Here is a 24,844-nt window from a genome sequence, read left to right as displayed (position 1 = left end):
GTAGATTGACTAAAGAGAAGGGAAGGAGGAACTTTTTCACCAATTATTTCCCCCCTTTTAATTTCTTTTTTTTTTTAACCCTTACCTTCTGTCTTAGAATCAATACTGTTTATTGGTTTCAAGGCAGAAGAGTGGTAAGGGTAGGCAATGGGGGTCAAGTGACTTGCCCACAGGGTCACACGGCTGGGAAGTGTCTGAGGCCAGATTTGAACCTAGGACCTTCCGTCTCTAGGCCTGGTTCTCAATCCACTGAGCTACCCAGCTGCCCCCTAATTTCTTTTCTTTTGTCCTAATGTGTTTCTGTCATTAACTCCTGTATACTGCTTTCCTATCCTGATAACTTCTTTCAGTTTGGCAACACAATTCTGAGTCCTTGCTGGGGTTATACTACTTTGAAGCATAGTTTAAGGAAGTGGTTTCTACCCTTGATGCATTTTTCAGCTAGATTCATGTAAAGAGTTTCAGAGAGCACATCAAGCAGTGCTCTGGACTTTAAAAGTTGGAAGGAACTAGAAATTACATATTATATCTGGAAAGACTTGAAGTTGAAACATTAAAAATAATTTATACAAACTTAATGATTTAATGTGTTACTCTTTCAAACCAGATGAACAAAATGTTGTTACTAAAGGATTCCTTTAGTGACATCCAAATTAGTATTGCACAGACTTTATACTTTAAAACTCACTTCATTCTTCCCACTCCTCTTTTTCTGTGAATTATTAAGGATGAAACTAGTCATAAAAATTACAGAATGTCAGCCAAGGATGAGACATCTATAGCAAAAGGGAAAGCAGTGAACTAGAATGGAGAAAAAAGGAAAAAGGGACCCAGCAGAAATAGGATTAGAGACAGGTGTGGAAATATTTGATGAAGTGAGGTAGAAAAGAGGCTAAACAAAAAGGAAAGAAAGGAAGGGATGTGACAAAGCATTGAGAAATGTACTTTTATTCATATACTTTTATTCAAATTAAGAATGGATGTGGATGCTTTTTTTTTCTATAACAATGAAAAGAGAATATAAGAGCAAGATGAATTTATTTTACGGTTTTATATGTTTTAAACCCTTATCTATTTTGAAAGAATGACAAAGGCTAGGCATTTGGGGTGGTGATTTGCCCAAGGACATACAGCTAGGAAGTGCCTGAAACCACATTTGAACCCAGGTCTCCTGACTCAAACCTGGTTTTCTATCCACTGTGCCACCTACTTGCCATCAGCTCTTTTATGTTACAGATGAGGAAGCTGAGGTCTAAGAAGGTTAAATGACTTCCCTGGAGTAGAGTGTTACTTAGATTAATCTAATGCATCTAATCTTGATTCTCTTCTTGACTCAGATTAGTATTTATTCTGATATAATTTCTAGTCAAGGGTTAATTCAAAAGGGTTGCTTTTCCAGTGGCTTTCAGTATATCATGTCCACCTCATCTTCCCGTCCCAGAATGGACTAAGTGTAAGCAGACTTGTGGTATGTTCCCCAGCACCTTTGGAATCATGGCATTCCTTTTATTTTCACCAGTTAACATCTTCAAGGCTTGTGCTAATGAAGAAAGGACTGAAACAGCCCATTTGTCTTGATTGGTGACATCACCATCAGAGACTTAGTGAAGAGCCCTTTAGGACCCAAGGGCATATACAGAAATTCTTCTAAGTACAGAGATGTTTCTTTTATGGTAATCAATGATGGTGCAACCATTTTAAAATCTATTTGTGTCAACAGCCAAAGTTTTAGATTTATGTAAAGGGTTCAGATGATGGAGTTGGTGATTATACTGTTTCTATAACTGTTAGCAGCCAAGTTACTAGGGGAAGCAGAGTCTTTTGTTGCAAAAAAAAATTCATCCTCAAACTATCATTGCTGGTTGGAGAGAAGCTACAAAGGCAGCAAGAGAGGCTTTGTTGGCATCTACAGTTGATCATAGTTATGATGAAACTGCAAAAAAAATACATGAAGATTTAATAATTAATAAACATTGTTAAATCCACATAGTCTTCAAAGCTTGTACTCATCAGAAAGACCACAAAGTTATTTGTAGAAGCTATTCTACACCAAAGGGCTCCAGCTATCTTCAAGCTATCAATATCATGAAGAAACTGGGAGGAAGTCTGGCAGATTCCTACTTAGATGAAGAGGTTTTTTTTGTTGGATAAAAAAACTGAAGTAAATCAACCATAGCAGAATTTCTGATTGCAAATATTGGGATGAACACAGACAAAATAATATTTGGTTCTTAAGTAAGAGTTGACTCTACAACAAAGGTTGCAGGAATAGAACAGGCTGAAAAAAAGGAGAAAGTTGACCACTTCTTAAAAAGGATGGAATAAATGGCTTTATCTTGTACCATTGTACTACATGGTATTATGCAGCAAATCTTAGATGAAGCAGAAAGATCCTTGCATGATGCTCTCTTCTTGTTCTTGCTCAGCCTATGAAAGATTCCAGAAATGTTTATGGTGGTGATGTTTCTGAGATGCTGATGACCCATCTTATTTCACAACAGAACACCAGGCAAAGAAGCTGTTGGTGATATGGAGTCTTTTGCTAAGGCTTTAGAAATGCTACCAATCATTATAGTTGACAGTGCTGGTTGACTGTCGTGTAGATCTGGTGTTTTAACTCAAAGCCCACAATAACAACTGAAAAACATAGACTTGACATGAAAGAAGGTGCCACTAGAGGGTATGGCTGAGTTTGGTATTACAGAAAGTTTCCAAGAGGCAGGTTTTGAGTATGGATGAAGCAGCAGAAGGGATTCTTCTTATGGATGACATTAAGGCAGCACCAAGAAAATGTATACCATTATTACAGTCCCATATCCCAGAAGATTCTAGGGCCAATAGTTTCATAACAAAGTTGTTGGAGAGAGATGCACCTCTTAAGAAAGACTGAGACATTTAAACTGATTCTTATATTCAAATTAGCTGTTTCATTTTCAGATAAAACAGCTGATTTTTTAAAGTTCATTTACCCCTACAGTGCATGGAAATAAAGTTTCCAATATTTACTATGTACTGGGCACTATGCAAATCTTGTCTCATTTGATCCTCACAAAACCTTTGGAAGGTAAGTGCTATTATGATCTCTATTCTGTAGTTGAGGAAACTGAGGTTAACTGACTTGGCCAGGGTCACAAAGCGAATAAATGTCTGAGCTGGATTTGAATTCAGATCTTTGACTCTAGGCCTAGAGTTCTATGGACTGCACCACCTAGCTCCCTCGAGCTATTTTCTTTACTCTTGTTTTTTTACCATAAATGTTAGCTTTGAGTTTGACCCCTCAGTTTATAGACCTGTAATTCAATTTGTAAATCCAAAAATAGAATAAATTTCTTGTAAGAATATTTTAAATTGTTATGCTAATTCTAAGGACATTTTCCAAAAAGTTCCAAAGGTGGAGCACTTTTGAAATTAGAAGAACTGCATTCACATTCCATCCCTGTATCCTTCAGCAAGTAACTTTTTCTAGGCCTTAATTTCGTCAGCTGCAAAATGAAGGACCAGGTTAGAACATCTACCACTTAAGTTTTGGGTCCTGTTAGCAAAAAGAAGTCTCATTTGGATAAATGTGCAATCTACCACTGTCATACATCACCCCACTCCTACCTCAACTGCCATTGCATCTTATCGGAAGAAGCCACAAAGGCATTAGTGGCTATAACAATTAGCCTAATTAGTGTGATTATGTACCAGAATTCCTTGTATAAATGGGGAGATATCCTTGGTTGGGGCAAAAGTTTTGGAGCAGATATTTCAGTATGCAAATGAATAAGGAAGTGTAATAAACCTAGATTCCATTTCAGATCAAAATTTAAAAAAAAATTTTTTTTTTAACCCTTACCTTCTGTCTTGGAGTCAATACTGTGCATTGGCTCCAAGGCAGAAGAGTGGTAAGGATAGGCAATGGGGGTCAAGTGATTCGCCCAATGTCACACAGCTGGGAAATGTCTAAGGTCACATTTGAACCTAGGACTTCCTGTCTCTAGGCCTGACTCTCAATCCACTGAGCTACCCAGCTGCCCCCTCAGATCAAAATTTTAAAGCTAGACAGAGAATTAAAAAATCTTTTAGGCCAGTCTTCTTATCTTTACAAGTGAAGGAACTTAAGACTCAAAGAAATTATATGGCATACTCAAAATCAAATAGAATGATTAACTCTTGGTGATCCCAAGTTCAGCACATTACATGTGATTGCCACCAGCAGGCCTGAAAGTTGAGGAATATGAAATAAGGAACATAAATGCAGGAAGAAAGATATGAAAAATGATAGTAATTAGTAAAAATGCAAACCGCACTACTGCCTCAGGTGTCACTGAAAGGATAGGTTCTAAGTCAAATAACCTCTCCAAGAAATTATGACTCTCTAGGGAGAATCTCTTGGCAAAACCTCCTTTCGGCTTGATGAAAAAACAAGGCAGAGAGTCAAGGTCAGTTGAAATCCGAGACTGGTTTTCCAAGTAAAATGATCTAAATATGATGAAATTTATTTGCTGTTGAATGAGAAGAGGACCATTTTTTAATGGCCAAGCACAGCTGGAAGAGCAAATGGTAAAGTTCTACTGTGAGAGGATTGATTACAGATGATGTTTCAGCTCTAACCAAACTTAAAGCATGACAGTTTAAGCAGCCAGACTCCAGAACTGGAAACCTACTGGCATAGAGCTTTGTAACTACTGCCAGAATCTCGCAGTCCTACAGTATTTCTGGCATAAGTTGAGGAGTACTTTATAAACCATGGTCACTCTGGGCGCTGTTTTTGCTTTTGTGCTGTCTAACTTTGTAATTACAAATAAGAAAATAAGTAATCTTAGCAAACAACACCAGAGAGCTTGTAAGTAAGCAAGTGACTCTAGGACCAATGTTTCTTACAGATTTAATAAACTGAGGGTAATTGAACATAGCTACTCTATGCAGGAATGTTCAAAACATCTTCTCATGGTTACATTAATCTAAAAGATGTAGATGCAAATAGTGAGATTTCAGAAAACAGATAAATGTGCATCTTTTCCTTAGCTTTTGAGATGAAGATAGCATTGAGACTGGATATAGTTATGGTGGAGGTATAGCCCAAGGATAGAACTACTACTGAGCTATAAACAATAGTGTGATGCTCATGGTCATGTAATATAACCATATTTTTGTAAATCTGGCAATAGTATGAAGGAAGAGTGGTTTGGATGAGAGTGACTGAAGTGAGTTAACAGATTTTCATAGAAATCTCCATCAGGATGCTGATTTTTTTACCCCAAGAAAAGTTTATAAACACATATTTTAGTGCAAGTAGTTTGCTTTCCATTGGCTTGGGACTAGCAATAACAAGATAGAAGGGCAAAAGAAAAACTTAGTTTTTTTTTCTGCATATACAACTCTAATCTCTTGAGCTACACAGTCTTGAATCTCTCTGCTAGATCATTTTCTATGCTTGAAGGTCACTGCCACTCATTCAGCATAATCAAAGCAAAAGTAATTATCTTTCCCCCTAAATCCTCCCTCCTTCCCTGAAAGTACTGAACCTTTTTTGTTGCTTTAATGTTCATTCCTACCTAAGATTATGTTGTAATTCTACTTAGCACTATAAATATTGTCAGCCTCCTAAGGAGATACTGCCAATTTATTTATCTTAAGTGCCTAGGACTGTTTTAAATAGTGTCCCAAAAGTCTTAGTGTAATTTTAAGCTTCAATAACTTTTAATAGCTTAAAATTGCACCAAGACTTTGGTCTGTCTTATGTAGTAGGCACTTAAATCTTAATTGAATTAAATTGGAAATACAGTTTGTGGTTGCTAAAGATGAATCACAGTTATTTATAGAGCCAAAACTTTTGGAAAGATTGGATCAGAATTGAAAATACTGATTGTCATATTGGCAAAGAAAGAATAACTAACTGGGAACTTAGCAAGTATTGTAGTGAAATAGCAAAGGCATGGCAAGAAGTTCGATGCATAAATTCTTAAAGCTGAAAGGAATTTCTAATTGGAGCTACCTAAAATAGGGAGTTCAGAGGTAGTGGACTCTGACTACATAGAGTTAAAGCAAAAGCTAATTATCTACTTGATGGAGATTCTTTTTCAGGGGCAGATTTCACTAAATTGTCTCTAAGACCCAGAAATGTTAATATAGGTCCAGTTATATCACTGCTATTGCTTCTACATTATCTTTAAAACATTTCACTTTGTTTAGGATACTCTAATTAAACTATAGTGCTGTCAGCTTTATTCAGACTGGAAATTTTTGAAAATCCTGAAAATTTAATCCGTAAATGAGAAGTTAATAGGATTTTTGTTTTGCAATATGAATTTATGACCTTACGTTCTCTACAAGATTGCTTTAATAATTCCTTTGTTATTTAATTTGTTTTTTATTGATAGTACCTCTGGTCCAAAAGTGTTTTATAAAAATAAAGCCATTAGAAATTATAGTATTTAAGTTCCCTCTTAAATGAATATTGAAAAGGTTCATAACACCTGGGAGAGGAGATATAGGCACAGACAGAAGGGGTTTGGGCATTGGTTGAGTAATGAGTTCTTCAGTCTCTACCTGCCTGGGAAAAAAGTCTTCCCGGGAAGAGGAACAGTATGGGATTAGAGGCCTGGCAGGATATTGGAGGTTAGGTCTCATGATAGGATTATTTAGAAGAGGATTTAGCTCCTACTGGGTCATACTTCTCAAACCTTTACAGTCTGGCTCTGAAATTGGGAGTGCCTGACATCCAAGGTAGAAGAAGGAGGTAGAGGGATTCAATGACTTTGAGATGAGCAAGTGGTGAAGGGAAGGATGGGAGTGAGGTTCAGAGGAAGCACAGGGACTCAGGATTTAGAGGGACCTCTGTTACACTGCATATCTCATTTGTCTCCTCCATTCTGCTCACAGAGCCACCACTGCTAGTTCAGGCATGCAACTGTGTGCTTGGAATTCAGGGAGGTGCCATTTAAAAGTATCTTACAAACTTCCTGTGGACATGATGGGGACTTTGAGACTACATTCCCAGTGATCCAATGAGTTTCCGGAGGGCGACCTTGAGACGCCCTCTTTGCTACCTGAGCGAGCTTCCTGGGGACAGAGAGGAGTAGGGAAGGTATGGAAGAAAATGGCGGAGGTGGCAATTTGAATTTTTGCAGGCGCATGGTCGATTTATCTCTATCAGCAATGGCTTTTATTAAAATACTAATTTCCCTCATTAGATCAGCCTTTATCATTTTTAATCGTTACACAACACAATTTGCCTGGACTATAGTAACAGCTATATTGAACTCCTTGCATTAAGTCATTCCCCAATCTGATCTTCTCTTTCCCTCTCTCCCTTTCTCCCTCCTCTTGTCTTCCCTTCCTCCCACATACTATGTGTTGCTGTTCTTCACAGCCACTACTTCATCTCCCATATCTCTACCTTTGTATTTCCTGCCCTACATTGTTGCAATTCTGTCTCCCAATTCCCACTTCTTAAAATCCCTATCTTCCTTTAAGACTCGGCTATCTTCCCCACCCCCCAAAAAACCACAAAACAGCAGGACTACTAGTGCTCTTCCTCCAGAGGTATCAATCAAAAACCATTTAAGCATGATGAATAATTTTTGTCATTTGTGCTATTTATAATTCATTGTTGATAGCATTTATTGTAGGTAACTGGGTAATACAGTATATATAAAGTGCTGGACCTAGAATAAGACCGGAGTTCAAACATGACCTCAGACCACAGGGTCACCATGTGACCCTGGGCAAGTTACAACCTCTCTCCCAAGTTCATTTCCTCATCTGTAAAATGGAGATAGCAACACTTCCTAGAGTTCTTTTAAGGGGAAAATAAGATAATATTTGTAGCACTTTGCAAACCTTTAAAAGCAGTATATAAATGATAGCCATTTTTGTTAAGTACCCTGATATGTTCCAGGAACTGAGCATACGAATAAGACAGTATCTTTTCAAGATGCTTACACTCTACCATGTGCTTTTTGAACCATCAGGATATGAACTCCTTGCTAGCAAGGATTGTTTCATTTTTGGTTTCATGTCCCTAGGACTTAGCATAACATCTGGCACATCTAATAAGTGCTTGGTTTTTGCAGTTTCTAAGAGTAAGGCTCATTAAAAGATGAGCAGGGGGGGAAATAAATGATGAGGAAGATGTAGGTGAGCTCTATAATTGCCCTAATGTAAAAATGAGGCAGAAGTGGTCGATCAATAAGGAAGCCTTTCTCAATATATTTTTTTTAATATTATCTCCCCTATTTTAAACTGAGTGCCTTGAAAGCAAGGTCTGTATTTTACCTTTGTTTGACTCTCCAGCACTTAACACAGTGCCTGGCAAATAGTAGCACTTAATAAATACTAATGTTCATTTACTAGTTTCTAGGGAAAGGATTCTACAATTCAGTATTTCTCAAGTTGAAAGAATGAGTTTGAGGTCAGGGATGTGAGAACATAGAGGATTCCAAAGTATATGTTTATTTGAGGTAGAATAAAGCATGCAAGGAGAGAATGATACCTATCTCTGGGATCAACTAATGGAGGATAATGCAAACCTTACAATTAAAGCCTAAAGAACAAAAAATTTGTTCTTGGATCCATATTGGTGGTAATGGGAGTACAACTTTGTGGTGATCCCAATCTGTCTTCATTTTGATAGAAGCAACTATTTCACAGCATCCAAATTGTGCCAGGCTGTCCAAGTTTGCCCCAGTGAGATTCAAATCAAGTTTTTGAGGCATGCTATGCTGTTGGTTTAAGTTGGTGCTATCTCACCTCTGGCCACCAAAATAGGTCTCTTGGATTTGTCTTCAAAATAGTGATGATTCTTAGTAACTAATGATGGAAAAGGACTGTGGATAACAGTAAGACTCACCATCCAAACTTTCAGACCTAGTGTCTTCTGCCTCAGCAACATATCCCTGTAAAAAAGGAGGAGAGAAAATATTAAACACATTGGAACTATCTATGAGCAACCGATTAGTCTTCTTTCCCCTTCTTAGACATCTCCATATATGTGGAACAAGATGATGTCCCTAGTGATATCAATATTGGTGTTGTAGAATGCCCACATAAGACCCATAAAGGAGACATTTCTAATAATTTAACAAAAATTGTCCATGGATTAGATGTTCTTAAGAAAATCTTTACAATTTGCTTTCTATTCATACAAAAAGCAAAAAAAAATTTTTAAGTTGTTTGAAATTACAATAAAATCCAAAGGAAAAAAGTACCTAACAAAAAAGTTATAATCATAGTTTAAGACAGAAAAGCAGTAAAGAATGCCAAGAGAGCAAAATTGAACCCCAGGTCTTTATGGTTCCTGAGGGCAGGCCTTATCTATCCATTTGATAAAAGTCTTAGCCAACTACACATTCTATCCAGAGAAGTGTGATTACCAGGAGAGATCTTAACCACATATTGAAGGGTGAATCAATATTTAGGAAAGTAGTATGACTAATAACAGAAAAATTATATTGATCAGTATAGGAGAAAGCCTTTTTAAAAATATACCAATATTAAAAAATATATCAATAATTGATTTTTTAACTTAAAACTGTAGGCATTAAAGAACCTTTCTTTTATACAAACAAATAAGTACAAGGATAAAACAAAGGTGGCTCTTCCCACTATTTAAAATTTATATATGTATAACATTTTAGAAACTTTAGCTATAGCAAGAGGCAGAAAAAAATTGATGGTATAAATAGCAACAAAGACAGTTATCCTTATTTGCAGATAATAGACATTTTACTTTAGGGGAAAATATTCTGCACTCTTCTATATAGTACAAAAAGGAAATGAAAACAAAAGAGATTTCATTTAAAATAATTACTAATGCAAAACATTTTGCAAATTAACCTATACCAATACTGGTAACAAACAAAAAAGATAAGGTACTTGTGCTGTATGAAAAAACAGATTTGAGAAATTCTAAACTGATATAGATTAAAGTTAAGCAAAATCAGGAGAGTAATATTCATAATGACTACCAAAATATTTGTTTTACTATTAAAAGGCATCCTAACCCTGCTTGATTGCAATAACTAATCTAGACCTCAGAAAAAATGATGAAACATACTAATTTTTTGAAGAAGAGAGAACTGACTACAGATTTGGAATGTTTCATGTCCTGTTAGGTTTGTGCTCTTTTGAATGTGCATAATTTTTCTCTCATAAAGAATCATGGAAAGAAAGGTGTTATTTTGGGGAATGGATAATAAAAATGTAAAGCATTAAAACTTTTTTAAAAAATGAAATATGATAGAATATTAGACCTCAGAAGGGGCTTTAGAGAGATTATATACTTCAGCCCTTTCATTTTAGAAAGGAGAAAAAGAATGAGAACATAGAATCTAGGATGCCTCAATTGAATGTTGTTGGGGGGTCTTGTTATGTTTGAGAGGAGGAAACCTGTCTAATTACTTTTTTATGTTCCTCAGCCCAAAGGTGTCAAACATGTACCAAATTGGATTAAAATGTAATTGAGAAATATATAACAAACTAATTAAAAAACACAATAGAGCATAGATTATGTGGGTTTTAAAGTCAATACAAAGCCCACAAAGATCCTTATATAAAGTTTAGTGGTCCCCAGTTTCTGCTTGAGTTTGATACCACTGCCTTAGCACAACCCCTCTAAATTAGTTGGTTTTAATTGACAGTTAAATACTATGAGGCAGTTTGTTCTAAGCTGGAACCAACTTCAAATTTAGTTTCATCAGTAGGCTCTGTTTTTTGAGGACTAACTAGGCCAGATTATAAAGAGAGAAGCTTCATTATCGGGATGGTCGCAGGGTGATGTTTTTTACTGTAGTAGCTCTTGAACTGGGTAAAATACAAAACTATTGTTTAAAGAAATTTCCAATGCTAGATCAATTTTGTATGAATTAATATAATTTGCTACATCTTTTCTGATCTCTTGAATTGTTGGAATGGAGTGCCAATTAAAGGATTTTTTTATTTTTTTTTTGAGAGGTTTGCTTCTTAACTAAATTACCTCCTCTTGCAAAAAGATTGCTTAAAAAGAAAGATTTTTAAATTATATTTTCTTGATCTCAATGAAAAGGTAAAAATTTTTACTGACTTTCAAGTATTTGTTATTTAGGCAAATAATACACCATTAAAGTGGAAAATAACTCCAATAAAAGTCATGAATGGGCTTTTCATGTTTAAATTACACGTTCTTTCATTACTGGTTACCACATTTCTATTCCTAAAGTCCAGACTACAGAGCCCTTAAGCTACTCTTAGCTTTCTATCTACACTTAGAGATTGTCCTTTCCTCCTGTTCCTCCTCAAGCCAAAAGCAATATAATCTGGTAGAAACTTGTGGTTGTGCAGTTTGTTGTTGCTTCAAGAGCGGTTTCTAGGAAATGTGCTAGGAAACAAGTCACACTTTCTTGCCCTTGCTGAAAATATGATCCAATATATCATATTCCCAGGATCATTAAGATGTTTAAAAGTATGAGCTAAATAGACTACTGTATGTGTTAGAAATTAACTATTATTTTCTCTTTGGTTTTGATTGGGTAGCCGAGTAATGATTTAGCATATTTGATTTCTGCAAAGGAATTGGGTTTACTTTTTGTCTGAATTTTGTTAACACTAGTAACCATTATGTTTGCTTTTTAGTATGTTTTTTCCTTAACCAACTATAGAATTAAACATAATTTTATTTTAAAATGTAATATTTTGTGATCTTTTTTGTTTTAAAAAAGTAAATATACATATATATAAAACAAACTTTAATTATGTTTAATTTCTAATCCCTAATTTGATGCCTGTTTTCTTTTTTTACAGTGGAATGGAAAATTTCCATGACATGCTAATAAGCATAACTATATATATATATAATTAGTACTTCTTAGACTTTGCCATATAGCTAAATTCTCCTACCTGAAGAAGTAATCTTTTTATCTTTTGTCCTTACTATGTTACTTCACTTAAAGGAGCAATAGATATTTGTCTTATAGTCAGTTTCCCTAAAGACTAGATGTTGCAAATAAAGTATTTGTTTAATTTAGAAGAAAGCTAACAAAACTAAAACTAAGTTCATCTTTTCTGCAGATAATAGCACCTACTGCATTATTCTTGGCTGCAAAAGTAGAAGAACAGCCAAGAAAACTTGAACATGTCATCAAAGTAGCACATGCCTGTCTTCATCAAGAGCTACTGTTGGACACAAAGAGTGAAGTATGTGACCGATTTTTAAAAATTGAATTGGTTTCCTTCCAAAGTTGATACTAATTGACCTCCATTTTTGTCCATGTTTATGAAATTGTGGCAGAAATTCAGTTGAAATACATAGATTGGGGACCCCCATCTTAAGTTTCCTAAATGTAGCCCAGCTCACAAGTCATTCAATTCATGTAACATATTTACCTTTTTTTTTTTTTTTTTTTTTTTTTAACCCTTAGCTTCAAATTTAGAATCAATACTGTGTTTTGGTTCTAAGGCAGAAGAACCAGAAGTGCTAGACAGTTGGGGGTTAAGTGACTTGCCCAGAGTCATGCAGCTAGGAAGTGTCTGAGGCCAGATTTGAATTTAGGACCTTCCATCTCTAGGTCTGACTCTAATCCACTGAGCTACCTAGCTGCCCCCCTGGCTTTTTTTTTTTTTTTTTTTTTTTTTTTTTTTTTAAGAAAGTGGTATCACTTAACTCCAGTAGATAAAATAAAGAATTCTAAACCATATTAGGCCAAATAAAACCTACATTCCTCTCCATTTCCATGGTATAAAATCTAAGCACTGCATAAAGTCTTGTTTTGGTGTCCCAAGAAAGAAAATTAAGCATGAGAAAAGAAGACTCCATGGGGCATATCACATTAGACAGTGGAGTTTCCAAACATAAAATTGAACTAGTTATCTGTCCTCAGCAGTGAAGTGAGAAGGGATAGGGAAAGCAAGTGAGGATGGTCTAGCTGGGCTACCCTTTTCCTTAAGCATAAAATAATTCTGCCATCTTAGTGCCCTCTTTCTTTTAAATAGGGTAAAATTGGGAAATAATTGTTATTATATGAAGTGGGAATTGGCTAATATTTGTGCCAAAATTCAGTATTTGAGATTCATTCTTTTGTATTAAGAACTATGTATTAAATTTACATAGATTCTCTCCCTCCCCTTTAAAAAGATTGGTTCATTAATTTTTTATCAAAAAGAAAGTGTATTAAAATTAAATTTAGTCTTCATTAAAAATAGTCACTTTTCTTTTTTTTTTTTTACCCTTGTACTTTGGTGTATTGTCTCATAGGTGGAAGATTGGTAAGGGTGGGCAATGGGGGTCAAGTGACTTGCCCAGGGTCACACAGCTGGGAAGTGGCTGAGGCCGGGTTTGAACCTAGGACCTCCTGTCTCTAGGCCTGACTCTCACTCCACTGAGCTACCCAGCTGCCCCCAGTCACTTTTCTGATTTGTATCTTGTTCCTCTTTAATATCCAAATATCTTGACTGTGATGATACTAAATATATGTTTTGTGGTTGTCTTTAGAAATATGTATTTTAAATTTAATAATATTAAGTATTCATTTATATTATAGATATGGGAAATCTTAAAACTTTGGATGAAATTCTTTGAAATTTTATTGTAATTTAGACATTCTTCTACATAATCCACAATTCTAATAAGAATATGATTGAGTTATTTATTCATTATAAAATAATTGTCATTTTTCTGTGGCAGGCATACCTTCAGCAGACCCAAGAACTGGTTATACTTGAAACTATAATGCTACAAACTCTGGGTATGTAGTAGGAATCATTTAAAATTTATTTTTGGTCTACTCATTCCCTTAGATCCCTAAAAATTAACAATTTGAGCCTATATTTGACACAACATGTTGGAAACATCCTCAGTAAATAGCTTTAGTATCTATTGCTATCATATCATAAAGTATTATATCATTTTTAAAATGTAAGTTTTGAAATTAATTATTTATAGAAATGTTTCTAACATTCATTGAAAGTTTATATCTTCATACCAGATATTCAAATTAAATATTTTGGGGTGGAAAGTGATCTTCAGATTATTGAAACAAATTAAAATGGTCTTTATTTTTGGGCTTTAATTTATTGGATATATGAATTATATCCTACAATAAAGGCCTATTCTGACACTTTGCTGTGGCTGGAGGGTAACTTGACTTCTGAAACACTTTTCTAACAGTTGTGATCAGAATGAAAAAGCAATAAGTATGAAGAGAAACAGCATGTTGTATTGGATATAACTCTGGATTTGGAGTCAGGAGGATCTTGATTCAAAACTAAACTATAATACTGCCCATGTGACCAAATTACTTAACCTTTATAGACAGCATGACATAAATATCTGTTTCCCCAGTAAAATTCAAAGAGTCTTATCACCAAGTTATCCTGCTTGATGAGTTTTTTGGCCATGTGTCATTGGAAGGAGTACTCAATTAATGAAATGATTCTTAAAATATTCAAGTTATTTCATGGGTCATTTATCTTACATAGCAGGCTAAGAAATAATGAAATTATTACCAAGATGAGAAAAGACTTCATCATCTTATTTCCATAATAGCCATATAGTTTAGTTCAGAAAGGGCTAAATTTTTCAACATTATTGCTTTGAGGAATTCGAAATGAGATATACCCCCATTTAGATCACTTAATTCCTACTTTTTGAGAAGGAAAAATTAAATATCAACATTGTTTCACATCCCACCTTTCCAGAAAAGGAGATTATTTAGCAGAGAAATGCAGACATTTATTTTTTTGTTTGTTTTAGGCCCTTACCTTCCCTCTTAGAGTCAATACTGTGTATTGGCTCCAAGGCAGAAGAGTGGTAAGGGCTAGGCAATGGGGGTCAAGTGACTTGCCCAGGGTCACACAACTGGGAAGTGTCTGAGGCCAGATTTGAACCTAGGACCTCCTGTCTCTAGGCCTGGCTCTCAATCCACTGAGACATCCAGCTGCCCCCAAGACTAACAATATTGTATTTACAGGTTTGTGTGTTTTTTGTATTTTTTGATCCTTTTAGCAACCCTGTGAAGTAGATTTCTATTATCCTCATTTTAAATATGAGAAAACTTGGGCTGAAAGTGGTTAAGTTTGAGTCAGAGCTAGCTATCAGCCAGGATTTAAACTCAATTCTTGATTTCAAATCAGCTGTTTTTCTTTTAATACCTAGAGAAAAAAGAGAGCAATTTCTTAAATCTAGAGTAATCCTTATTTGTCTATATTTTAATTCACATCCTTTTTGATTTTGTAGTATGGACCTAAAGATGATTATGATAAAATTATTTGCAACTTCTAAAAACCTTGTTACCTGGCATTGAAATATTGATCAAGAATTAGACCAAAGCATTCACTTATCTGAAGAGTTTTGCTTTAATATCTAACAAAAAGTGTGTTCCTCATAAAAGATGCCCCCCAAAAGTCTAAAATGCAATAGTAAAATTGAATTCAAACAGTATCAAGTTAGTGTGTTAGTCATTCCTAATACAAATTTCTAGATTAAAACCTGGGTTTGAAAATCACTTTGTTAGACACATCTTTGTGAATAATAATATCTCTGCCTTCCAAAAAAAGAACTCAGGCTGAATGTTGTTAAGGACTCTGGGAAAATAGGCACATTGATACATTATTAGTGGGCCTGTAAGCAGATATAATTATTCCAGAAAGCATTTTAAAATTACAAATAAAAATGTATTAAAATGGATTTTAAGTACTTTTAAAAAATGCTTTTATACTGCTCTACCACTAATGGGCATATTTCTAAAGGAGATTAAGGAAAAAGGAGTAAGTTCTATATATGTTTTTATGGTGGCAAAAAACTGAAAACTTCAGGGATGCCCATCAATTGAGGAATGGTTGAATAACTTGTGATGTATGAATGAATATAAAATGAGATAGCATTGTACAGTGCTTTACAAACTTAATGATACCTCTATCCATGACAGTAGTGGTGGATTTAGGGTATAGAATGAGATAATGTATTTATATACATTGATGGAATTTATTTTGCTTGACTATTCATATTTGTTATAAGAAATGTGTGTTTCTTCTCAAGGGTAAGAAGTGAGGGAGGAAATAGATTTCTAGTAAAAAAAGAAAGAAATTTAGGGAGGTACTACAGGTACAGAATGTTGCATGCTTTGCAGAAGAGTTGGTCACTTACTTTTTTTTTTTTTTTTTTTTTTTTTTTTAATTTTAAACCCTTAACTTCTGTGTATTATAGGTGGAATAGTGGTAAGGGTAGGCAATGGGGATCAAGTGACTTGCCCAGGGTCACACAGCTGGGAAGTGTCTGGGGCCAGATTTGAACCTAGGACCTCCCGTCTCTAGGCCTGGCTCTCAATCCACTGAACTACCCAGCTGCCCCCTGGTCACTTACTTTTACTTAATTGATTTACTTTTTTACAAGCACTCCCTGAAGAAGTAAGAGTAATCTATAATTGTAATATGAAAACACAAAACACATTAATGCTTTAAAGATCATTCTGTAAATGGATTTGGTGCTTAAGTTGAAATATGTAATTTTCAGCAATGACTACATTCTCTTTATCTTTTCAGTTAAAATGTTATTCTACTTATAGAATGAGTTTTAATAGTTTTTATTTGGTCTAGGCTTGTAATTAGTTAATGTAGGTAACCTTCAGTAAAAAAACCAACCCATTTCAGATATGTATCTTAACATTTTTTTTAAAGAACTTCCTAGTGACAAAGAAAGGTTAAGTGACAATTTCTGATCTCTAGGAGTTTGCATTCTAATTAGGCAAACAATTTGGAGCTAGGAATCCAACTTACAGGCTTATGGAAAGGCTAGTTGATTTTTAGGGTCAGTCCTTATGTTGAAACAGTGCAGATTGTAAGTCCTTTTGAGGTTTATAGAGAGTAATGGCAGAACATTTGGTCCTGCCCAATTTCGGTGGGAAGAAATGGATCTGAGGTGTAATGGAAGCTAATCTTTGTTGTATGTTAAATTATTTTGGTTAGATGGTCATTGAAATGGTAGCTAATTTAATAAAATGTTGTGGGTTTGTTTTTTTTTTTCAGGTTTTGAGATCACCATTGAACACCCACATACAGATGTGGTGAAATGTACCCAGTTAGTGAGAGGTAAATAACCTCTGAAACCCTTCTCATAATGGTATTAAGACCTAATAATTGATTGCGTGATTTCATTCTTGTGAGAATTTTATGAACAAAGAAAATATTTTTCCCATCTACTATTGGAAATTTCCTGAGTGCTCATAAAATATTAGCATGTTAAACCTAGAAGAGAGGGACTTTAGAAATTATCTAATTCAATTTCTTCATTGTCTACTGTATCACATTTCCTTTCTAATATTTCCTTGACTACTCTACTTCAGTAGTTATAAGTATAGAAGATGATATAATGCCTGGCCTAGATTTAATGTGGAATGCATAATTTTACTAGAATATTTCAGTTGGTCTTTTGACACTATGATTATTCCAGTCTGCTCCCTTCTGTGCCCATTGTGATGGTCTGCATAGTTGTAGGCCAATAATATAGATAATTCAATGGAATTGTCATCTCATTAGCCTGGATATTCCTAATACTGTTAGAAAATTATGGTCTATCCATGCATTTTTAATTCTGTTTGCATTCTTCTTTAAATCCTCCATAGGTCTACATTACACATTGGATACCTTTTACTGAGACTTGGAATGTTTCATGAAAATCAGGGCAAAAGTTGGGCTTTTCATCTGTTAATTCTAATTTCTCATTGTATAACCACATCATTAGTATCTGCAAAATAGTGTCCTACAATAAATTGTTTGTCTTCAATGCTAATTCCAGTTAACTTTTTAAATCAACCCTTACCCTCAAAAGAAAAACATTTCCTGGATTTTTAATGTTTTAGAAATGTTTAAATCCAGAAAGCTAGTGAAGGTACTGGTTTATCTTGTATTTTATGATTAGAAATTCCACTAAAAATGAGTGTTCTAACCTTCATCTGTAAAATGAAAGGGCTGGACTAAATAGACCTCTGAGTTCTAACGTTTTATAAATGTTTTTGTTGTCATGGGACTAATGGGACAAAGGTCAGGACAAAAACCTTTTGGCCATCAGTAAAAGCCACTTCAAATGGGAAGCAAAAGTACAGAAATAAGAATTTAGGTATAGTCACATGCAGAAGTGGAGAGTCTCCATTGCTCAGGGTTGCAGTACTGGAATATTATGCCATTATAGTTCATATAGCATTAGTTAAGATTAAGTGAAATAATAGAAGTAAAGCACAATATAAATGCAGATATTATTGAGTATAACTGATTATTTGTTAACTATAGCCAAATATCTATGTAAGTAAACATTTACAGCTAGATATACATAGGTATAGATCTGAGGAGGAAAAGAGAACATTTATCTAGTGCTTTACTTTTTATTTCATTTCTAGTGCTACAACCCTGAGCAAAGGAGACTTTCTACTTCTGTGTCTGGCTGTAGCTAAATGCTTATTCCCTCATTGTGTTCCCTTTTGAAGTGGCTTTTACTGATTGCCACCAGATTTTTTGTCCTGACCTTTGTCCTTTAGCTCTATGTGAACAAAAATATTTATACGATGTCTGAACTAGAAGGGACCTTAGAGGTCATTTTAGTCCTTTCATTTCACAGTTGAGAAAACAAGTTCACAGTTTAGAGACATCAAATAATTTACCCAGTCAAATGGCTTAATAAGTGGCTGAGCTTGGATTTTAATCAAAATCCCTTGGTTCTCATTTCAGTATTCTTTCTGCTATATTGTACCGTCTCCATTTATTTGGTAGATTTTTGTCGACCTCCAGGGCTTTTTTTCTTCTTCCTTCCACCTCCCCAAGATTGCTGATTTCATTGGTTTAGAAAATAGGGGTTGAACCCACCCCATTTCCTTCCCACTACTAATTTGGTTCATTATCTATATAACTTACAGTCATAGAGACTGTAAGTTATATAGATACTACTACACTGTGTCATTGAGTAACTTGCCCATGGGTCACAGGCAGGACTTGAGTCTGTTCCTTTTTCATCCATGCTCCATACCACTCTGCTCTCAAACCTGTGGCTTCAAAATAGCCTCTTTTTTTTCCTTTTTCTCTCTTTTTTTTATTTTTATGATTTTTACCTATGAGGAAGTATATCTTAACCACAATGGGTAAGATATTTAAAGGTTATTTGGAAAGGTTTAACTTAAATTTCTTTTGCCACACACATTCATATATAGTTCCCAAATTTGATGCATTGCATGATAAGTTAATGCAGAGCGACTAGACCTGTAATTCTGTTGGTGTAAAGACTTCCTGATGAGGAAACTTCTTTAGCAGTACAGGTCACCTATTCTGCAACATAAGATACCGAGAAAGATGCTTAGGGACACCAAGGGATTAATTAGGTGGCTAGCCCAGGGTAGCACAACCAGTATGTGTCAGAAGCAGACTTAAAACCCAGGTCATCCTGCTTCGGAGGCTATACCCTGCTTTTTACCAAGTTTTAATATTTCGTATAATTTAAATTTTGTAGTTTGATGGTGGTATTTTTTTTACCTACTATTTCTTAGAGTTTCATTTTGGTTATGACTCAGTGTTATTTAAATAAATTCATAGGTAGATATGTAATTTTTAACCTAATTTTATACTTAAATCTTTGTTTTTTAAAGCCAGTCATATGGCTTATCTCATTAGGTATTTAATACTAATTCTTATCTCCAGTTTTTAAAATACTTCTGTGGCATGATGTAAGAATCTACAACCTGAGGTGTCCAAAACAAGATCTCACTTGCTCTACAGAGTAGTTGTTGGCTGTCTGTCATAGAAAGTCAGTGTAAGTTTCATCAAGGGTAGAAAAAAAAAAGGTACATGTGATTTCATTTGTGGAGTTGTTGAAATGAAGTATGAATTTAAATAGTCAAAATTTTGGTTTTGGCACATGGTAGAAAATAAAACTTAGAGTTGAATTGTAAAGAGAATTTTGCACTTCTAACTAGTACTGCCCTTATTAGGAAAATTCATTCAAGTTTTTTTAATGTCTTCCCCAAAGTACACTTTTTGTTTTAGTCATTGATTACAAATTTCCTACATATCTAGACTTAAGATAGTTTGATTATTCTAATAGGTCATACTTGAAATTTTCTTTATTAAAAACTTGAAAACTATATCTTTAATGTACAAGTTTAAAATTATGTCAGATGAAATACTTCAACTTGTTTTATGTTATTTATGCATGGATTCTTTTTAAAAGTTTACTTCATCTTTAATTGTTGCCATTCTAGTTACAGATTTTTGGCAGTTGATTTTTTTAAAAAACTTTATTGGTAACTATTAATTTCATAATGCAATTTCCATAAATAAAAATAACCTGTCTGTTGTATTACTCTTTACACTAGCAGTGGCTGTGTTTTTAAGTGATGAAGTTTATGGCTGTAATCATTAGGTTTTGAGACTGCTCAGAATGAAAATACAAATTTGGACTCATAGCATTTTCTTTCAAAATAGCTATTTTATGCAGTAAAGTTCTGGTACTGTAATTTTTTAATATAGTTCTTTATGACTTATTCACTGCCTCCCTCACTCCCAAAAGAATTCATAAGGTACTTGACTTTGAAATACCTCCCAAGCTCAGCAGTGCTTCAGTTGTTTTGGTCACCCTCAATGTGTATTACAAAACCAGATATTATCTTCCTTAACAGTAGCAGTGGCTAGTGAATTGGGCTTATATAATAGAGACATTAACTTATGTCATAAGTGAGGAGGGAGGAGGGAGAAAGAAAACAGCTTTGGCGACAGGAATTATTTAAATTTGGTTTAATCAAATGCTCCTAGGGCAGCTAGGTGATTCAATAGATAGAGAGCCAGACCTGAAGACAGGAAATCCTGGATACAAATTTAGCCTCAGACACTTCTAGCTGTGTCACCCTGGGCAAGTCACTTAACCCCCATTGCCTAGTCCTTACCACTCTTCTGCCTTGGAACCAATACTTAGTAACTAAATTCTAAGACAGAAGATAAGGTGGGATTTTTTATTCAAATGTTCCTACGGCTTTATTGCTTAGTTATTTAAAAATATTTTTCCAGGGCAACCATAGTTAAAGCATCCTAATAACATTGTAATAGATAGGATTTCACCTGTCATTTAATTGGATCCTATAAATAATTTATCTCTCATAGAAAGTAATTTCAGAAATAGTTTGGGGGTGGGGGTGGGTATCTGTTGAAGGGACACTAAGTAATTCATTGTATTAAACGCCAACATTTCTCTTCAGTTTACTTAAAGGTGAACAAGCTAATTATCCCGGCTGTTGCATGTGGCAGCTTAAGTATGATGATAGAAGTCATATTTTTGTATTCATCATCCAGACACCATTGATGTTTTCTTTGTTTTTAAATCAAGGGAAATATCTTATTCTGGCTTTACCTTAGTAAGAGTTTTTGCTAGTGTAACTGGCTAGTCCAGATTTGGTAGGCTTTTTTAGATCTTTAAGTGATAGCATAGGACATGAGTGTTGTTGAAGGTTTTCAGTACTGTAGAGAATGTTGGAGCTCTATTTGTATTAAATATAAATTTTATGTAGTAATATTATATAATAGCACTTAATTTTGTGCACAGGCCTTTGAGCCGAAATATTTTCTTGTATTGAAAGCCTTTTGATAATAGTATGTTAGAGCAAATAGTAATATCTTCATTTTTTCTTTTCTTACAGCAAGCAAGGATTTGGCACAGACATCCTATTTCATGGCTACCAACAGGTTGTTATCCTGACCCTCTTTGTTGCACTGTTGTAGCACACTATAGCTTCCTTTACTGCAGGGCCCCCTCCATGTGTCTTTTACCCTTGTTGCAACAGGCGACTGGACCATCTAGAGTGGTGGTACCTTCCTGTTTGCAGTGCGGTGTATTGTACAAGGGTCTTTTGGCACAAAGGGGTTAAATGCACAATGAGAAGTGTAGTGGTGCTTTCTGATGACATATTCTCGATTGTGAGTGCATAAGTCTAAAATTGGTAGCCTGAATAGCAGCTAAAGATTACAAAGAGCTAAACTTAACCTAGAAATTCGAGCATCTTGGTAAGTACAAAGCTATTTCTAGTTTACAATTGTAGTTAAATGACGATTTTTTTTTTAATTTAAACATATTGATCCAATCCTAACTTTAAAATAATTAAAGCTTTTTAAAAAATCTTTTTAACTTGGATTTTTTTCCAGATGATACCCTCTAGTAGTAAACTAGAAGTAGTGCATCATATAAGTGCATGGATTTCCATAAGCACAATTTATGCCTTAAGTAAATGGATTTTTTAAACTTATATAAAACAATATGTAAAAAACTTTTTTGACTTATGTAAAAAAGCTTTTGTGTTTTGGTCAATAAATTTTACTTCCATAAATTATTTCCATTTCCATCAGTTGAAAGTTGAACCTGGAAGAGTAGCTACTTGTCAGACTATTTGAGCTCTAATATTAAAATTTTAAGGTGTAGATATAGTATTAATTTTTATATATTTTTAGATGATTGGGAGGGGAACAAACCAGCTTTGTGTGGTCCTTAGTTTCTTATGACAGAAAGCACTGTTAAACAATAAGAATTTATAAAATACACATGTGTCCTTAGAGGCATGTCATTATTCCTAAAATTGAACATTTGTAGTTGAGAATATTCTGAGTTAAGATTAGGCTTAAATTAAAGGCTTTGGATGAGTTGGGGGAAAGGCTGTCACAGAAGTTATTCAATCAGCCTATTGGGAAAACATTTTTGTAGTTAGCTTTTTAAGCTACTTTTGGGCAAGAAGCTGTTCAGCCAGAGGTAAGTTTGGAGGGGTGCCTTTTGCTATGGGGGAGAGTGGGATTTAAAAGAGGGTCATTAGAGAGATAAAAGTGTTTACTTTTGTGTGAGTGGAGAATTTTGCTGTTCATAAGAGCTATTGGAGATCCACATGAAATGGTTTGATCCCTACTTTTGTATGATATTTTGATAATACTTTGTTAGTTTAACAAATTATGCTTTGTTTTGTTTTGAAAATATGTTCTCAAATTTCAAAGGAAGCAAATGTATGATTTTTTAAAAATATAAGTACAACTTTTACAGTAACTTTTATACTAAATTAAAAATGGGTGAAAGGTAAATATTCTATCCTTTGTCCCTATAAATAAATAAAATATTTTATTTAAATATTAATGTAGCATCATTGATCGTGTGTATGTGTGTGTGTGTGTGTGTGTGTGTGTGTGTGTTTGTGTGTGTGTAGGGAGGGTGGGAAGGACGGGGGTGGGGGAGAGAGAGAGTTTTGTTTTCTTTTGTTTTAAAAGAAAACCTATGTATTTTGACTGAACTATTCCTAATCTTACTGGTTAATTTTTTTCCTTTGTTTTTGCATATTTGAATATCTGGTTCTTCATTTTCAAACCTGTCCTGCAATAGTCTACATCTTACTACCTTCTGCCTTCAATATAAACCAACAGTGATAGCATGTGTGTGCATTCATTTGGCCTGCAAGTGGTCCAATTGGGAGATTCCTGTATCTACTGATGGAAAACATTGGTGGGAATATGTGGATCCATCAGTTACTTTAGAATTACTAGATGGTAAGTATAATCAAAGCGTTTTTTCAGTGAGATAGATTCAGTGTGTTAGGTGTAATTTTCCTTAAGAGAACAAATTGATGGCAATTTCCAGAAAACATTCTCAGGTTTTCGGCAGAATTGCGACGTGTGTTAATAATATGAATATCCTAACTAATTTTTGTATTTTCAGGGTTATCAAATTGATAAAATGAACTGGCAATTCAGCAGTGTTTCAGGTCAACCTGCAAATTAAAGAAAAGTTGATTAAAATACAAATCAGCTCAAGCAATAATTAAAAAAGAAAATTCCTTCCTCAAAAGGGGAAGACCACCATATGGACTGAATATAATACTTTTGTTTTGCAAAACCTCGCTACTGCTAAAAGAGGGAGAAAAGGATAAATAACTTTTTATAAACTCTTAAGATTTAAGAGTTTGAAGAGACCTTCGAGATCCTCTAGTCCAGTTTCCCATTTTATAGAACAAACTCATTCTCTGGGAGGTTGTGATTTTCTCAAAGTTAAATGGGTAATAAGTAATATTAATACCATGAATGTTTAATTATGTAAAGAAGGTATACCCTCTCTGGAATCAAGCAGCTCCTATATGTTGGACTAGTCTATCTCCTGTGCTTTGCTGATCAAGTCTTTTTCAGCATTGAAGTTCTTTCTAAATCAGATCATGTTTTAGTTGTGAGGGGTGAGAGATTATCTGCTCTTCAAAGATTAGATTGGCTTTTAAAAGAAGTCATTCTTTTATTTCATAACTCACACTATTACCCTTGTTTTTACTGTATACAAGCTAGAATTTGAATTAAATCCATAATGAGTGAAATATTTTATTTTTATTTATTTATTTTTTTGAAATATTTTTTTAAACCCTTGTACTTTAGTTTATTGTCTCATAGGTGGAAGATTGGTAAGGGTGGGCAATGGGGGTCAAGTGACTTGCCCAGGGTCACACAGCTGGGAAGTGGCTGAGGCTGGATTTGAACCTAGGACCTCCTGTCTCTAGGCCTGACTCTCACTCCACTGAGCTACCCAGCTGCCCCTGAGTGAAATATTTTAGATATAAATTAGGTTTTTTTATGCCTGTAAGAAGCTATGGCAATTTTGTATGATAATGTATAACCCAGGAAAAAAATAAAAATTTAAAAAAAAATTTTTTTAAGGCAACCCCAATGTCATTCACACCTGTCTTCAAGACCCACTTCTGGCACATGTGTGATCACAGGCGAATCACTTAACTTCTCAGTGCCTCACATATTGACCATAAGTCACAGAGCAGGTATTGGTCCATATTGGTAAAGGAAATTTCTTCACCAGGAGCTTTATTAATGAAAATGCAAGTCAGGAATTGCAGAG

At 34.6% G+C, this 24,844-nt stretch overlaps 1 protein-coding gene across 1 annotated transcript in view; it reads left to right on the top strand.

Moving 5' to 3' along the window:
• CCNT2 (cyclin T2) overlaps nucleotides 1-24,844 on the top strand; it is a gene marked incomplete at its 5' end in the record, with an annotated part of 45,951 nt that overhangs the window by 15,862 nt on the left and 5,245 nt on the right. Inside the window, 5 exons of the mRNA XM_044669134.1 lie at nucleotides 12,031-12,156; nucleotides 13,643-13,703; nucleotides 16,981-17,043; nucleotides 21,624-21,669; nucleotides 23,339-23,502. Of these exons, the coding sequence (XP_044525069.1) occupies nucleotides 12,031-12,156; nucleotides 13,643-13,703; nucleotides 16,981-17,043; nucleotides 21,624-21,669; nucleotides 23,339-23,502 (460 nt within the window). The remainder of the gene's footprint in view (nucleotides 1-12,030; nucleotides 12,157-13,642; nucleotides 13,704-16,980; nucleotides 17,044-21,623; nucleotides 21,670-23,338; nucleotides 23,503-24,844) is intronic.

Source organism: Gracilinanus agilis, chromosome 3, assembly GCF_016433145.1.
Source record: "Gracilinanus agilis isolate LMUSP501 chromosome 3, AgileGrace, whole genome shotgun sequence".
Taxonomy (NCBI): Eukaryota; Metazoa; Chordata; class Mammalia; order Didelphimorphia; family Didelphidae; genus Gracilinanus; species Gracilinanus agilis.
This window is presented reverse-complemented; position numbering and strand designations above follow the sequence as displayed.